Source organism: Oryx dammah, unplaced genomic scaffold, assembly GCF_014754425.2.
Source record: "Oryx dammah isolate SB20612 unplaced genomic scaffold, SCBI_Odam_1.1 HiC_scaffold_22, whole genome shotgun sequence".
NCBI classification, from domain to species: Eukaryota; Metazoa; Chordata; class Mammalia; order Artiodactyla; family Bovidae; genus Oryx; species Oryx dammah.
The window spans coordinates 31,318,097-31,335,426 of record NW_024070206.1 but is presented as its reverse complement, the minus strand read 5'-3'; the positions used below and the strand labels follow the sequence as shown (position 1 = coordinate 31,335,426).

General features: G+C 43.7%; 1 protein-coding gene across 4 annotated transcripts in view; it reads left to right on the top strand.

Moving 5' to 3' along the window:
• KCTD1 (potassium channel tetramerization domain containing 1) overlaps positions 1-5,165 on the top strand; it is a 207,589-nt gene extending 202,424 nt beyond the window's left edge. For 3 of the 4 annotated variants that reach the window (XM_040264773.1, XM_040264774.1, XM_040264772.1), the window contains exon 5: positions 4,245-5,153. In XM_040264773.1, the coding sequence (XP_040120707.1) occupies positions 4,245-4,403 (159 nt within the window). In that variant the 3' untranslated portion in view covers positions 4,404-5,153. Of the gene's footprint in view, positions 1-4,244 lie in introns of all 4 variants that reach the window. The other variant, XM_040264771.1, reaches the window with a different exon arrangement.
• Positions 5,166-17,330: the final 12,165 nt, after the last annotated feature.

The following is a 17,330-nucleotide window of genomic DNA, read 5'->3' as shown; positions in this document are numbered from 1 at the left end:
CCGGGCCGGTAAACTCTTCACCCCTCTACAGCAGGGGTCCCCAACCTCCAGGATGTGAGGTGGAGCAGATGTAATAATAGGAGAAATAAAGTGCCCAGTAAGCGTCATGCGCTTGAATCCTCCTGAAACTGTCTGCTCCCCCAGTGAGGGGAAAACCTCTCTTCCACAAAAGCAGTCCGTGGTGCCGAAAAGGTCAGGGACTGCTGCTCTGTGGCCTTCACTCAGTCATGCCACAAACATTTACCGAGCGCCTGCTGTGTGCCGGGTGCTGGTATGAGCACTGGAGATGCAGAGGGAAGAAAACAGGCCACAGCTGTCTTTTCACGGTGGCCGGGCAAACAGTCACCCTCCTAAGTGTTGAGCAGGTAGTGAGAAGAGGATGCCTGGGGCTGAGTATCCTGGAAGGGTAGGGGGCATCTAGTCCTGAGGCTCCCCAGGTAGGGGCACGTGCTTGATGTTTTGAGGAACATCGGGAAAACCAGTGAGGCTTGAAGGCAGTGGAGGTGGGGTGGGGAGTGCCGAGACCCCCAGTACAGACAGTGGAGGGCCTCACAGAAGGTGGGAAGCACTCTGGATTCTTCGTGTTGGTTGTTTGGGGGCTTGATTCCCTCGCTTGTGTGAGTCAAACGGAAAGTCATTTGAGGATTTGAGCAAGTCGACATGTTGTAACTCGTATTTGAAAATGAATACTCCAGCGGCAGGTAGAAACCAGGGCGAGCAGGGGGACCAGTTAGAAAGTGGGTCCAAGCAATAACTGAGAAGTGTCCGACTCTGAATGTCTTTTTTCCTTTTAGCTGTGCCATGCAGGTGTTCCAATGCGCGTTCCCAATCTAGTCCACTCTTTAGCAAAATCAAGCAGGCACACACTTGCCATACCACATACCTGTTCACGAGTGCCATTATGGCTTGATGAACAGAATACTGAATGATGTCTTAAAATTGTTGTGTGGGGGGCGCTTCCCTGGTGGGCCAGCATTTAGGAATTTGCCCTGCATTGTGGGGGACTCAGGTTTGATCTCTGGTCAGGAAACGAAGATCCCGCATGTGGTAGGGCAACTAAGACGAGATGCAGCCAAATCAATAAATAAGTCTTTTTTTAAAAATTATCCCATGGCCTTGAACAAATTTCAGCTTATGTTTTCATTTTTATTTTTAAAATGTTTTTGGCCTTGCTGCAGGCTTGTGGGATCTCAGTGTCCCAACCTGGGACTTCCCCATTCAGTGGAAGTGCAGAGTCTTAACCACTGGACTGACAGGGAATTCCCAAAGTAATTTTTGTTTGTTTGTTTGTTTTGTTTGAGGGGCAGTCCTCCCACAGCTTAGGGGAATCTTAGTTCCCTGACTAGGACTTGAACCCAAGCCCTCAGCACTGAGAGAGCGCAGTCCTGACCACTGGACCACCCTGAATATCTTGAACGTAGAGCTGGCAAGGTTTTCTGATAATGGCTGCGAGCTACAGGCTAGAAGCCAAGGATGACTGTGATTTTTGATGGAGAAAGGGGATGAATGGAATTAGCATCTTTTGAGGTAAAGATGTTTATGGGAGGCGAAGATGACTTAAGGGCAGAATTCAGAAGCTGGGTTTACACAGTGTGAGGGGCCACGTGCCTTAGACGCTGGTGGGTGTGATCACCGTCGTAACTGATGTGTGCCAGCCCTGGGCCAAATGCTTTGTCTTTTTACACCAACCCTAACAGGTTGGCACTATTAATTCCATGTCTTGCTGATGAGAAAACAAAGCACACCTGGGCCTTGACTCCAGGTCTGTGTAACTCAGTGGAAATCTATGGAGTGATTTCATTGGAGTGGACCCATGACTTTATTCAGTATTGAGCCAACAAAAACTCCCCCCCAGACTCCAAGACTAGAAGCACCCAATACCATTCTGCCTCTTGAGGATGGTTTCCCAGCTATTTATAGTTTTTGAATTTTGTGAATAGATGGCTGCGAGCAGAGCAGCAGGAGACTGGCCGACCCTGAGCGCTGGGCGTGCAGGAGGAAGGTACACACCCTAGACGGGCAGCCCTGGGCTGCACAGGTGCAAAGGTGAGGCCGAGCCACCCGGTGCCGCTCCTGAGCGGGGCCTCCAGAGCCTGAAATCTCTCCCACCCGTGCCCTGCCCCCGGCCCTCTCTAGGCAGCATTTCATCACTTCTCCAGGGCCCCGCCCCTGAATAACTATCAGACATTCACAAGCCTGACATGTTGCCCCATCATTCGAGTCTGATCAGAGGTGGGTTTTCATGTGGGTTAACATCATCATACGACATGGCCATACTAGCTCCTGCCCCATCTAGGGATCAGGCCCAGTCCTCTAGGTGTTCAGAGGCTTCGGGCTAACGCACAGGAGCAATGTATTTACTGGAGTGACTTCAATATTCCCAGATGATCACTGACTCTAAGGAATTTTGCTGTTAACAAGTTGACACTTAAAGAAGAATGGCCAAGAAGCATAAGCTGTCTGCATTACATGGGAATAAGTTTTACCACCTCCAAGGTAACCTTGGATCGATCATATGGAATAATTATCATATTATGCATATTAGATCCTCTGGGGAGGCAGCTTAGGAATGTCCTTCTAAGAGCAATCCAACAACCTAACAACACTGAGAGACAGATGATATCCGAGATAAGTTCTTTATTGCTCAGCTTCCTCTACCTTCCTAATTCCTCTCCTTATCAAGGTGAATCCTTTCCAGGGTGGTGGTTTGGCCGAGCAAACTAGTGTGTTTCTTGCTGACAAGCTACATTCCTGCCTTTACTGGGGCGATCTTAGAGTGAGCTGTTCTTCACCTTTTTATTCACCTGCCACCAAAACACATCTTTATGTGCTTACTTTTAAACTTAGAGATTGTTTTCTTTATCGTGTCCTTTTGCTGCCTGGTGTGCATATGCATTGTAAATTTATGTACAGAAGTAGATGCTGCAGGAAAGAGTGTTCATTTTGTTCTCATAAGGATTTGCTTGGGTTTTTTTTAATTTGCCAGCATTTGAAGTTTTAATTTTTAGAAAGTATATTCTTGCTTTCCAATCTCATCTAATTAGCTGTTTTGCAAAATAGCAGATTATATTCCATGTAAAAGTAGGCACCCCAAAAAATAATAGTTAAAAAAAAGACATAGTAAGGGATCCACGGTATATCACATTTTGAAAGTTATTTGATAGTATTTCACTTAACTCCAAAAATAAAAAATTTGAACCAGGCATTTTTTTAAAGTTATGATTGAATCATCTTGCCTTTAGAGTGGTGTAGAAATAATTTAACTATATCCAGAATTCTGGCAGGGAACATTTGCAAGTCTAATATTTGTTAGATTCCTAAAGAAACATACTGCTGTAGATCAGTTTCCTGTATTTTTGTGTATGTAAGAGTTGCAAGAACTCTTCCCTGCATTCAAGAGTGTCAGACAAGTAATGACAAACCCAGGGATCTTTCTGGCATTAGGTATTTGGTTTCAAAATTAGATTCTATTATAAATATCTATTGATTATATGAGAAATTTTTAGATGTTTTCTAATATAGGACATATATAAATAACCATTGCATTTATTCTTGCCTCTCTGGATGCACATTAGGCAATAAATCTGTTTCAAATGCCACAACTTGAAAAGCTGTAGATAAACCTTGACTGTCTATAATAGTCCATTTCTTCTGCGGTTGAAATTGTATCGGTCGTCCAGGCTGAACTCAGTATCAGGCAATTAGAACAGTGGCTGAATCAAGAGTGGATGAGTTGAGGCTGAATCACTGATGAAGTAAATTCAGATAATATCACTGTCTCTCCATAGTCTTTATCATCTCATCAAATATGTTAGTGGTAAATGAGCTTTGAAATGTGAACCCTCTCTTTCTGCAGACAAGATGGGACTGCAAAAAACATGGGATTTGAGGCCAAAGAGACCTGAGTTGGAAACCCAGTTCCATCACTTACTAGGTGCAAGCCTCAGTTTTCTCATCTGTCAAGTGGACCAACTCCACCCGTTAGGTCAGGTGGTTGTAATGAGTGAATAACTTGGCACGTGTGGAGCTAGCTTATGAAGGCACATTGTAGGTATTAGAAACGTTTGCTCACTCCCTCCTGCCTTTGAATCCAGAGTCTTTGAAAACAGAAACTCCGAGAGACTTAGGGCTTGGATAAGATGGATTCAAGCTGCACATGATGTTGTGGGACAGTCTTTGGGCTGTTTACGTGGCCAAAGGACCTAACTGGCCCCTAACCAGATGCTTGTCTCGACCCCTCACAGGTCCTCGAGAGGTTGCAGCAAAGAGGATTTGAAGTCGTGGGCTCCTGTGGGGGAGGCGTGGACTCATCTCAGTTCAGCGAATACGTCCTGCGGCGGGAACTGAGGCGGACGCCCCGTGGACCCTCTGTCATCCGGATAAAGCAAGAGCCTCTGGACTAGATGGACATATTTCTTCTGCCAAAAGGAGAAAAACATACACCACAAATAACGCAAACACAAAAAGGGACATTCATGTGCAGTTGGGACAGCAAACCGAGTCTTGGACCTAAAGTTGAATAAAAGACACATTTATATCCAGTAGAGACCACACCTGTATTCATATGGGAACAATTGGAATAGTGATATCCTCAAGGTGTAAAAAATATATAAATATATATATATATGTCAAAAGGTAGGAAATGCAAAAAGAAAAAAGGTGGTAGCCACAGTTGGTGCTGTGATGGCCGTGAAGTGTCCTGGGCCTCCCGAGGCCTCTGACCAATTAACAAGCCATGAGCAATGAGGACGAATCTCCCTACGGTTTCCATTGCCAACAGCCATCCATTGTTTCTTTTTCCTTTGTCTGTCTTTTTCCTTTGAAAACAAAAACACCTAGAATCGAATTTCTTTGCATATGGAAGTTTCATGTCTCTCTTTAGATGGGGGACGGAGCAGAACTTCAAAAAAAAAAAACAAAACTCTCATGAGCACACTGCATTGGAAAGACGCGAGACATGAAATTTTAAATGTAGTTTGTACAGAAGTCACGCTTTTTTGTCCGCCTCACCGATGTGAACATTACTTTGTTTTTAAACTGATCAGTTTTGCAAAGGGGCCAGAATTATTCCTTGTTAGAGTTGCTCCAGTTTGAGTCTGCTGCTTTCCTACAATTTTTCAAATTTTATAATGTATTAAATACAATAAACTCTGTTTAAAAAATAAGGTCTGTGTGAGACACACGTGTCGGGGTGAGGCTGTAATCAAATGAAATTTTTCTATTTTAAAATTTTCTGTGTGGAATGTCAAAAAGAGACCTAAAAGCTGAAGCCCATGTCGAGATCAAAACCCACTCGAGAATAAGGATGTTGACCCTTGTTCTGAATGGTTCTGTTCCCATGAGTAAGGTTTGGGTCCCATGCTTCTGCATTGGTGAGCAAGATAAACCTTTCTTGTGAGTTTACCAATTCCAGTCAACTCCCAGAGCAAACTGCACCCAAACATAGCAGCCGACAGCACCGTTTTATTCTCTCTCCAGATTCTGGGCTCCTCTTGTGTGGACTGGCCTGGCCTGGGCTTCTTGGGCTGCACACGATGTCATCTGGGGCATGGATAGCTATGATGGCCACCCTTGGGGCTGCCAATCCCTGCTGGCTGGCCATGGGCCTCCCTGAGTGGCTTGGGCCCCAGCCAGCCTGGGAGCTGGGTTCTAAGAGGAGGGAAGGAAGCCATGGTCCCTTGGAAGGCCAGGCCTGCAGCTGCTCGATGCACTTCTGCAGGGATGTGTTAATTTAGCAGATACGGAGCCAGCCCCAATTCAAGGAAGGGAGGGGAATGAAACCCACCCTTGGTCACTGGGGAGGCAACCAAGAATTTGTAGCCAACTAAATCTACCATAACACCTGTCCAAAAAAATCCTCAAAGTAGGGCATTAATGGCTTTGGAAGAAGTAGGGAAAATCTCAGGTTCAGAATGATCAGTTTCTTATCAGCCAGGGAGGTGAGAAACCCGAGATGTCGATACCACTTCGGAATTGAGCCCTCAGCTTTTCCAACGTAGTAGTGATTCTGGAGGCTCCTCTGTCAGCCCTGCCATCACCTTTCTTCCCCACTTCCTCCTCCTCATTCCAGACCCTCAAAAATAAACCTGGCATGATGGATGATAAGATTGACAGGTAAACTATAATGTGTTTCTGCTGCAGAGATGTTCCTGTGGTGATGGACTATTTCCATCCTGAACTTTCCTTCTTTTTTTTAAATTAAAAAGTCTATGCCTGAGGACACTAGTAATGAAAATATCTGTGGCTTCTGAAACTAAAAGTAAGCTGTTAATGGCTCCAATCACCAACCCCCACCCCGCCCCAAAACACAGAGGCAGCCCAAACCTGGAATTACTCTAATGACTGCCAGCCAGGCTTTCACATGGTTGTTTCATTTCTTCTTATTTGAGACTAATACACCACTGTCTCAGATGGAGACAGCCAGGGTTGCTCCCACTGGCTGCTTGGTCATCCACGTCTGCTGAAAGGAGAATGAAATTGCTCTATGATTTTTACTGGTAATCCACTCTCCATGGGTAAAATTTCCTAAAAGCAATAAAGCAAAGGCTCCGCTTTGGGACTTTCTGCTGGTTATTGTCATCACTTAACATTTACCCAGCACTCTCTCCGGGCAGTTAGTATTGTCCTAACCAAACCCTGCATGCAATTCTGTGCCCTTTGTTCTTTTCTGAGCTCTTAGGCCCATTTATACAACTCCAACCCAATTGCACATTTTTTTCTACAGAAACTCTGATCCATTTCAACAGAGCAAACACATCACATGTTATGTTCACAATTTTTGGTCTTACAGTGAAATAGAGTCCTGGATACCAAAGTACTTCAGCAGAGAGCTGGTCAATCAAAATGTAATGGTGTTACAATCTTATTTTTTCCCTGCATTTAATTATACAATGTATGTAGTTATCCATATTTCACCTGTTGTCCCAATAAGGACTTTATGGTGGTGGTGTTTAGTCACTCAGTCGTGTCTGACTCTTTTGCAACCCCTTGGACTGTAGCCTGCCAGGCTCCTCTGTCCATGGGATTTCTCAGGCAAGAATACTGAAGTGAGCGGCCATTCCCTTTTCCAGGGGATCTTCCTAACCCAGGAATCTGCATCTCCTGCATTGGCAGGCGGATTCTTTCCCACTGGGGGCAGGGTGGGGGGTGGTTAAGCAAGGGTCTATATAGCTATGTTTGTTTTCTCCATAGAGGGTGAGATCAAGGCTCAGTACTGCTTTGATTACTAATGTCTTGTAGACTCTAATTTAGAAAGGTTTCCCCATCTTTTCTTTCCTTCTTTTCCTGTGTTCCATGAGATTGATTTTGAAGAGAGTAAGTCAGTTGTTCTGGAGTTAGTTGCATAATCTGGATTTGTCTGCTTGGTTCTTCACTGGTAGAGTCAGATTAATTTTTTGCAAGAAGACTACGTAGCTGATGTTACTTCCTCAATATATCACATCACAAGAGTCTGTCTGGCCCATGATGGTGATGATAATTTTATTTCCATTTTTTGTTTTTATTTTTTGCTATTATAGATCTTACTGCATGTCAGTTGTGGTTTCCCTTTGTTGGTGGTAATTCTGAACACTCAGTTGAGGTCACAGTCACCAGATTTCTCCAATGTAAAAGCGTCTCTTCCCTGTGTAATCGACAACTAGTCTATGGGATGAAACTGTGAGATTGGAAATGCCCTGTACTTCATTCACACTTTCACATAATGGTTTTAACATTCATTGGTAATCTTTTCCTGAATCAGTCATTACCTTGGTGATTATAAAAGTGTACTTCTCAAAAAGCTACTAGCCAGGCAAAGAGCTGAGTCCAAGGATGTACAAGAAAATAAGACATCACTTTGGGTGTCAGGGTGACAAACTCAGATGCCTACAAGGGCCAAGTGAGTCACAGGAATCAGGAGGCAGACAGGCACCAGCATGTGTGACCGATTCAAAGGGACAGCCCCTCCTCCACTCCAGCAGGTTCTCCAGCAGAACAAGAGGCTTGTATCCTTAAACCTCTCATTTTCCTGGAAAAACCTGGAAATCTAGATTTTTATGTGCAATCTCTAAATGTATATGTTAGAACGAACTGATTTTTCCCCCCAAAATGTACAGACCATGCAAGACATCTGTGCAGTTTGTCACTCTGAATATTATGAAAATAAGGAAACGGTTTGAGATATTCTAGAAAAATTCCATTTAGGTTGTTTCATAAGTGATGGCACCAAAACTAAATTGTGTGAGAACATGACTTTTATAAAATCTGGATGTTTAAGGCAAGCTTTTAGTCATAATATCATTTGACCATAAAGATTTAAATCCTGATGTGTAAATGACAATTGTGATTAAATCTACCTCCATTCCAGCCTACTATATGCCAGGCACTGTGCTCAGGGTTTTATAGATGTTCTTCAGTCCTTGTAGAAACTCAGTAAAGTCAGCATTATTATCCCAGTTTTACAGATAAGAACATTGATATGTTAAATGCCATAAGACACTTGTAACAACACGAACACACACACACACACGCATTTGATGAGTACCTTAGACTCAACTCTTTCTGGTTTTCTAATTTATGCCAAAAAATTACTTTGGGGCTACCCTGGTGGTTCAGTGGTTAAGAATCTGCCTGCAATGCAGGGGCATGGGTTCGATCCCTGGTCCAGGCACTAAGATCCCACGTGCCTTGGGGCAGCTCAGCCCGTGTACTACAACTTCAGAAGCCCACACACCCTAGAGCCTATGGTCTGCAACAGGAGAGGCCACTGTAATAAGAAGCCAGTGTCTTGCAACTAGAGAGTAGCCCCCACTCACCACAATTAGAGAAAGCCTGTGCACGCAGCAACAAAGAGCCTGTGTGTCACAACAAAGAGCCAGTGACAATTAGTTGACTAATTAATTCAATTAATTGATTAAAAAACCTTTGCTCTTTCATTGGCAACTTCAGTAAGTTCATTATAAAGGCACTAGACAAAAATATGGCTGCAGTAACTTACTATGTGTGCCGTTCAGTCGTGTCTGACTCTTTGGGACCCCATGGGCTATAGCCTGCCAGGCTCTTCTGTCCATGGGATTCTCCAAGCAAGAATAGTGGAATGGGTTGCTTTGCCCTCCTCCACGGAATCTTCCCAACCCAGGGACTGAACCCATATCTCTTCTGTTTCCTGCATCGCAGGCTGATTGATTCTTTACCACTGAGCCCCTGGGGAAGCCCTATTTACTGGCTATAGGGTAGAAATTACTAAGCCCCGGGAAGATGCTGTTTCTGACTCTGTAACCATCAGGGAACAGTTCTCAGAAGTTTACATTGGTTTCAGGTACCCCAAACTTGCCCATTCTTAAGACACAAGAAAAGGCATTTATTAAAGCTACTATATCCAGTCCCCCGCCCCCAGCAGTCCCCGACTCCCTTTCTGCTCACCAATGTCCTGAATCTCAGTCTCTAAATGATGAGCCTGCCAATCCGTATTTTAACAATGCCCATCACAGGCGACTCTCCAATCAGCAAGTTTGGAAAATACTGAGTGAAATTACTGTGTCTGTCAACTTAGACTGAGAATAGTAGAGGAGAACCTTCTGGGGGAACTTTTTGACTTGCCTTTTTATGGCTTCATTGATGTTGATTAAACAATAGTTGGCTTCTCCTGTTTGCCTGAAGGGCCAGATTGAATACTCCCAATAGAGTTACTGGGGGGTGGGGAAGTACTTAACTGAAATTTAACCAGAGGGCCCTCATCCTTTCCGAATTTGGGAGAGAACTGCCTAATCCTGTGGAATTAGTCTAGCAGCTACAGAATCCTTTCACTGCCTCTTAACAAGTTATCAGAAACTTGAATGAACCTTACAGCAGAGAATTACTGTAGCATCTGCCACTTGTAACAGTAGCTGATGACAGGTGTGCAGGAATCCAACATTTCCCATCTATTTTAATTTGTGTGAGTTTCTTTGAAATGTAAATGAAGCTTTGACCTTCAGAATCTGAAGAAGTATGTACATCTATAACTCTAACCATTTTAACACAAAACTCCTTGGCATATGCTTTAAAAATGCCAGATTCAGAGAGCTCAGTCTGACTCTGTTCCACATGACTTCAGGTTCATTCTCTCTCTCCCTCCCCCACTCCCCGTTCCCCTTTCTCCCTCACTCTCAGTGTGAAGCACAGTATTTCACTCTTCCCAATCTGTCGATCAGATCCTGCTTGTCAGAATTAGGAACAGACAGTACAGGTATTAAATTATACTGTTGGCTAATAGGACTAGGCTTCCCAGATGGCTCAGCGGTAAAGAATCCAGCTGCCAAGGCAAGAGACACAAGAGACGTGGGTTCAATCCTTGGGTCAGGAAAATCACCTGGAGTAGGAAATGCAACCCGCTCCAGTATTCTTGCTTGGAGAATTCCATGGACAAACGGGCCTAGAGGACGACAGTCCATGGGGAGACTCTACAGTCCACAGGGAGTCAGACACGACTGAGTGAGCACACACACAAAAGGACGTAAAAGCCAGAGGAAACCTTACTGTGCATTCCACTCTGGAACTTGACTCAGAAAGCCTGTTCTGGAAGCTGAAGACCAAATCTTTGTCAGGAAGCCTCACCTTAGTTGGAAAAGAAGCAAGATCAGCAGAGACAGTTTATTACATCAAATGAGAATATTCAAAAGGATCATTTGAAGATCTGCAGATTAAACCATCTATTTGATGGCACTGGTTTTTTGGGGGCCACACTGCATGGTTTGCAGGATTTCAGTTCCCCAACCAAGGATTGAACCTTGGGCCCTCGGCAGTGAAAGAGCAGAGTCCTAACCACTGGACTGCCAGGGAATTTTCTCCACTGGTTTTCCTATTAGGCAGCAGTAATGGACAGCTGGATTGGCAACAGGAAATGGTAGGAGATGGATTGCCTATGGGCCATAACATTTAAGTTTTGCATCCATTGAAAGTGAAAATGAAAGTCGCTCAGTCGTGTCCGACTCTGCGACCCCACGGACTATACAGTCTATGGAATTCTTCAGGCCACAATACTGGAGCCTTTCCTTTTCCAAGTGATCTTCCCAACCCAGGGATTGAACCCAGGTCTCCTGCCTTGCAGGTGGATTCTTTACCAGCTGAGCCACAAGGGAAGCCCAAGAATACTGGAATCGGTAGACTATCCCTTTTCCAGCAGATCTTCCTGACCCAGAAATCGAACTGGGATCTCCCGCATTGCAGGTGGATTCTTTACCAACTGAGCTATCAGGGAAGCCATATATTTGAAATGGTATTATATGATTTAAAATATTGTTCTATAGTCATATTCTCAAATATGTGGTCTCTTAATATACATAAATGGGCTTCCCAGGTGGCACGAGTGGCAAAGAACACCCCCTGCCAGTGCAGAAGACATAAGAGATGTGGGTTCGACCCCTGGGTCAGGAAGATCCCCTGGAGGAAGGCATGGCAACCCACAAGTATTCTTGCCTGGAGAATCCCATGGAAAGAGGAGCCTGGAGGACTATAGTTCATAGGGTCACAAAGAATTGGACATGACTAAAGTGACTTAGGACACAGTATATATAAATACCAGAAAATTTGGAATTTTGTTCAGTAAGTTGTGTATTCACAAAAATAATTCAGTTATAGGTCTTACTTTAAGCCTAGTAGATGTATTTCTACAACAGAACATTGACCTAGATAGTCTTTTCCTTACTACCATCATAAGTGCAAAGCCAGAGCTAGTTCCTACAGCTCCGGAGTTGGGGGAACTACATACACACACCCCAAATCCTTCCTTCCCGTAGCTTTTTGCCTCTCTCCAGTCTGCATTAACTATCTCCACCCCCAAGCCTGCTCCTTGGATCTTTTCACTGAAGCAAAGATAGTCAAGTGAAAGATCAAAATACTTCTATACAATCACTAGAAGCTTTTGTATTAATCTACAAAGAAAATGACTTACTTAAACCAAAAACACTGACAAAGCAGCTGGTATTTCTTGGGGTCCATGGGAAAGTTCCGTGGCAGTGCGAAGCCAGGTCACTCATTTCTCAGTTTCTCACCCCAAGGTGTGAACATCTTTTTAGGGGGTGTCATTGCTCCTCTTGGCCTCCTCTTTCTCCCTGGATGATCTCAGCCATAGATGGGTTCCCCATCACCTGTGCTTCAGGCTCAACTTATCCCAGAGCTTCAGGCAGGGTAGCCAGCTGTGAGGATACAGTGACAAGTAAGATATGGTCCTGCCATTCGACTTCAGTTAGGCAAGTGAATAGCATGTAATCAGATCACTTTAATGTATTCTGTGATAAGCTGTGACAAATGTAGGGTCTGTACAATGTTTCCGTTTTATGATCTAGAACTGATCTTGTTTTTAGCCATAGCCCTGTCCTTTCTTCCGTTAAATTTCTTATCTCAATTTAGATGCTCTCTTCCATCCAAACCAGGGATCAATTTCCTGTCCTCCCCATATTAGCTGGTCACCAAGTTCTACAGAAAGTATCTCCTAAGCATTTCTCAAATCAGTCTCTTCCTCTCCATCCCTTTTACTACTTCTCAGTGTTATATTATCAACTCCTCTTGTTGGGCCTGTGCTTAGGCACTCAGTCATGTCTGAATCTGCAACCCCATGGACTGTAGCCCTCCAGGCACCTCAGTCCATGGGGATTCTCCAGGCAAGAATACTGAGGTGGGTAGCCTTTCCCTTCTCCAGGGGATCTTCCCAACCCAGGGATCAAACCGAGGTCTCCCGCATTGCAGGCATATTCTTTACCAGCTGAGCCACAAGGGAAGTCAAAGAATACTGGAGTAGGTACCCTAACCCTTCTCCAGCAGATCTTCCCGACCCAGATATTGAACTGAGGTTTCCTGAATTGCAGGCAGATTCTTCACTGTCTGAGCCACCAGAGAAGCATCAACTCCTCTTATGTGGACAATTTCCATAAGGTCTTTTTTTTTTTTTTTTTTTAGAATTTTTTTGATGTGGACCATTTTCAAAGTCTTTATTGAATTTGTTACAATATTGCTTCTCTTGTTTATGTCCTGGGTTTTTTTGGCCACAATACATTTGGGAGCTTAGCTCCCCAGCCAGGGATCGAACCCCTACCCCCTGCATTGGAAGGTCAAGTCCTAACCACTGGACTGCCAGGGAAGTGCCTCAATAAGATCTTAATAGGTTTTTTTGGCCAGGAATTGGGTGTGTCATTCCTAAAATGCTTCTTCCACATTGCAGCTTCTCACTCCCCTGAAAAAAGCTTGAACATAGCTTCCTCATTGCTTTCAGAGTCCTCTTGTTTCCTTAGCATGGTATCCAAGGCTCTCCTCCATCTAACTCTCAGCCTTATCTCCTACAGAAGTATGGGAGATTTTAGCTCTCCCCTGTGTCATATTGGATGGGTTTCCCAGGTGGTGCTAGTGGTAAAGAACGCATCTGTCAATGCAGGAGAGGTAAGAGATGCGGGTTCGATCCCTGGGTTAGGAAGATCCCCTGGAGGAAGGCATGGCAACTCACTCCAGTATTCTTGCCTGGAAAATCCCATGGACAGAAGAGTTTGGCAGGCTATAGTCCATAGGGTCACACAGATTTGGACACAACTGAAGCAACTTAGCACATCTCCCTGCTTTGGAATACATATATCCTCTTACCTGCTTAATCACTTTCCTCTCATCCTTGAAGATTCCCTTTACACATTCCCATATGTCCCTCAGCTGGGCAACCCCTCTAAAGCATCCTATTTGTATTTTATTATGACACTTATATCACATAAAATTGAAGTATTTATTTATATGTCTATATCTAATGGCCAAACTTAAGGTCATCAATGGGAGAAATCTGACTTATTTATATTTATGTCACACCTAGTGGGTGCTAAAGAAATTATTTGTTGATGACAGATGAAATAAGTGATGTCTATTATGCCTAGAAAAGGCAGAGTCTGTGTCTCATATTACTAACTGCATCACTTGGAGAGATTGTTAATCCTCATAAACACTAGATTAAATGAAAAGTAGATGTAAAGGAATGGACATACAATAGGGAATCCATTATTAGTAATATTAAATTCTTCAAGCACTGTAGATTTTTTAAAAAATATTTATTTATTTGGCTGTGTTGGGTCTTAGTTGAGGAACGTGGGCTCTTTGTTGTGGTACGCGATCTTCTCTCTAGTTGCAGTGCTCAGGTTTATTTGCCCCACGGCATGTGAAATCTTAGTGCCCCACCCAGGAATCAAACCCAAATCCCCTGCATTGGAAAGGGGATTCTTAACCAGTGGACCACCAGGGAAGTCCTCCCACTGCTGCTGCTGCTGCTGCTGAGTCGCTTTAGTCATGTCCGACTCTGTGCGACCCCATAGACGGCAGCCCACCAGGCTCCCCCGTCCCTGAGATTCTCCAGGCAAGAACACTGGTGTGGGTTGCCATTTCCTTCTCCAATGCATGAAAGTGAGAAGTGAAAGGGAAGTTGCTCAGTCGTGTCCGACTCTTAGTGGCCCCATGGACTGAAGCCTACCAGGCTCCTCCGCCCATGGAATTTTCCTATTGGTGTTTAAATGTGTACTTTGGATTTTGCCCAATTAAAAGGCTTGGAGGACTTCCACATTTGACCAAGATGGAGTAACAAATTTACTCTCCCACCTGAAACAACTGAAAAGTCAAACCAAATACACAAAACAGAGGTTTTCAAGACACTAGATATCAGGCAATAGAGGACAATGATGGCTGAGAGGTGGAAAACAAACAAGATGAGCCCTTCAGTCACCCAGGCTAACCAACACGCATAGTACAGGGAAAGGTAGCCCAGGCAGAAGCCAGTGGTCTCCTTGAGTTGAGAGCTGGAAGCCAAGAAATCTAGAATTTATAGAGCAGAGTAATGGAAAGCAGAGAGCTACACACAGAGAGAGAAAACCAAAGAACTGAAAAGGGTCTTCAGCTGAGTACTGATGAGTGCATGTGGCTGAGGAAACTGCCCGAGGCTAAGCAAAGACCATGTAGAAGGATTAGAAAGGCTATTGCAGACGCAGAGCCAACCAAAGTTCCTATTCCCACCAGTCAGTGTGGAAAACCTCATAATTAATGGCGTATTGGCTAGAATATTAGAATGCCTTAGTGGTAGGAAAAAAATCAGCCATAAACTAAACATAGCTCTGATCTCACCTAGCAAATCTTAAAACCAGATCCCAAAGGGATCAAACTATTTTCGAGTAACTCAACCTCAATGCTAAAACAAGTTCAAGAATATTTATAGGAATACAAATATATCCAGCACCCAACAAGGTAAAATTCACAATGTCTGGCATCTAATAAAAAATTACCAGGCATGCAAAGAAGCAAGAAAATTCAACTCATAGTAAGAAGAAAAATCAATCTATCTAAACCAACCAAGAAATGATAAAGATGATAGAATTAGTTGACAAAGACATTGTTGTTTGGTCACTAAGTTGTGTCTGACTTTTTTTGACCCCATGAACTGTAGCCTGCCAGATTCCTCTGTCCATGGGATTTCCCAGGCAAGAATACTGAAGTAGATTGCTATTTCCTTCTCTGACAAGGGCATTAAACTATATTCCATATGTCCAAGAAACTAAAGTAAAAACGGAACATGTTAACTGGTGACATGGGAAACAGAGAAAAGAACAAAGTCAAATTTCCAGAAATAACTGTTATCATGCCTGAAAAACAGACCTGATAGAATTAATAGCAGATTACACACTAGAGAAGAGAAAATTAGTGAACTTGAAGATAGAGCAATAGAAGCTATCTAAAATGAAGCATGGTTTTCTTAAAGAAAGTGAAGTCGCTCAGTCGTGTCCAACTCTTTGCGACCCCGTGGACTGCGGCCACCAGGCTCCTCTGTCCATGGGATTCTCCAGGCAAGAATACTGGAGTGAGTTGCCATTTCCTTCTCCAGGGGATCTTCCTGACCCAGGGATCAAACCCAGGTCTCCCACATTGCAGGCAGGCGCTTTAACCTCTGAGCCACCAGGGAAGCCCCAACAGGGCATTGCTGAGCTGTGGGGCAACTTCAGTCAGCCTACTAGAAATGCAATTGGAGTCTCTATTAAGGAGTATGGGGAGAGAAACAGAAAAATATTTGAAGTAACAATGGTTAAATATTTTCCAAGTCTGAAGATGACTGTCAACGCACAGACCTAAGAAGCTCGGCGAACTCCGAGGAAAAGTCAAGCCAGATAGTCGGTACCAGGGATGAGCCGGAGTAAATGGATGAAGGAAGGAGCCCACATTCCAGCCAGGTCTGGCCACCCATCACACCCAGGTTCCACAGACTCTATGGGGTTCTGGGAGGCTCACCAGATTGACAAACAGGTTGGACGAGGCTTGTGTGAAAATGTCCTGGGCCCCTGAAAGTATCTCTAACAGGTTGAATTACCCTCCAAATTACACGTTTGCAACCCAAACACTTCTCAGCAGTACTTTTAGGTTAAAAAGTAAATTATATTTTGTTCCTCTCTAAGTGAATTATAATAAATATTTTAAAAAACACTCCTTTTTTGACACCATCTGACTTTCAAAATTAACTTTTTAAAATAGATTGTTAAATTCTGTATTTCTTTTAAACTAGGAGCATTTGCCAGAAAGTTAAAAATAATTAGGGCTTGTATTTCAAAGATGCTTTATGTGTGGCAACATGCGGGAACACTGGCTGTATTAGCTTGAGGTCGGGCTGCTTTCTCTTAAGTATCAAGAAGTAACTATAGGGTTAAACAGAGCGATGCAATAGGGGTGGAGGAAAGAGACTAAACAGTCTGATCTTTCCCTCTGCCTCTCCAGTCTGAATGCACTGATAAATGAGTTCAGCTACCACACAAAATAGCCTTTGTTTTATTCGGTAGCTTACTGGCTTTCCACGGCTAAAGGGAGAGGTAATAATGGTTTGCCTTAACTTGCCTACTCACCACTGGAGCTTTTCATTTTCAGGCTTATAATACAGCAAAAACAGTTCTTGAAATTAGCCAAATTAGCCTTTATTTCAGTGTTAACCCACCCTTGCCTCAGCTTTCATCTGAAAATATTCAAACCTACAGAAAAGTTGAAGCAATAGTACACATAATACCCACACTCTTCAGTTAGATTCATCAGTTGTTAACACCATATCTGCCCTTCCCACTTGTCTCACTGTGTGTGTGGTTTCTGATGAACCATTTGAAGATAAATTGCGACCTTCGGGACAATTCACCCCTAAGTACTTCAGCATGGTATCTCCTAAGAAAAAGAACATACTCCTACATAGCTCTCAAGAAATGTAACACTGATGCGATATCTCACATGCAGAAACAGATACCCACTCCCATCTTGACCTCCAACAGGAGGGGAATCCTGTAACCAAATGAAGAAATTGCCATTAGTCCCAGTGAAACTGCATGGGATTG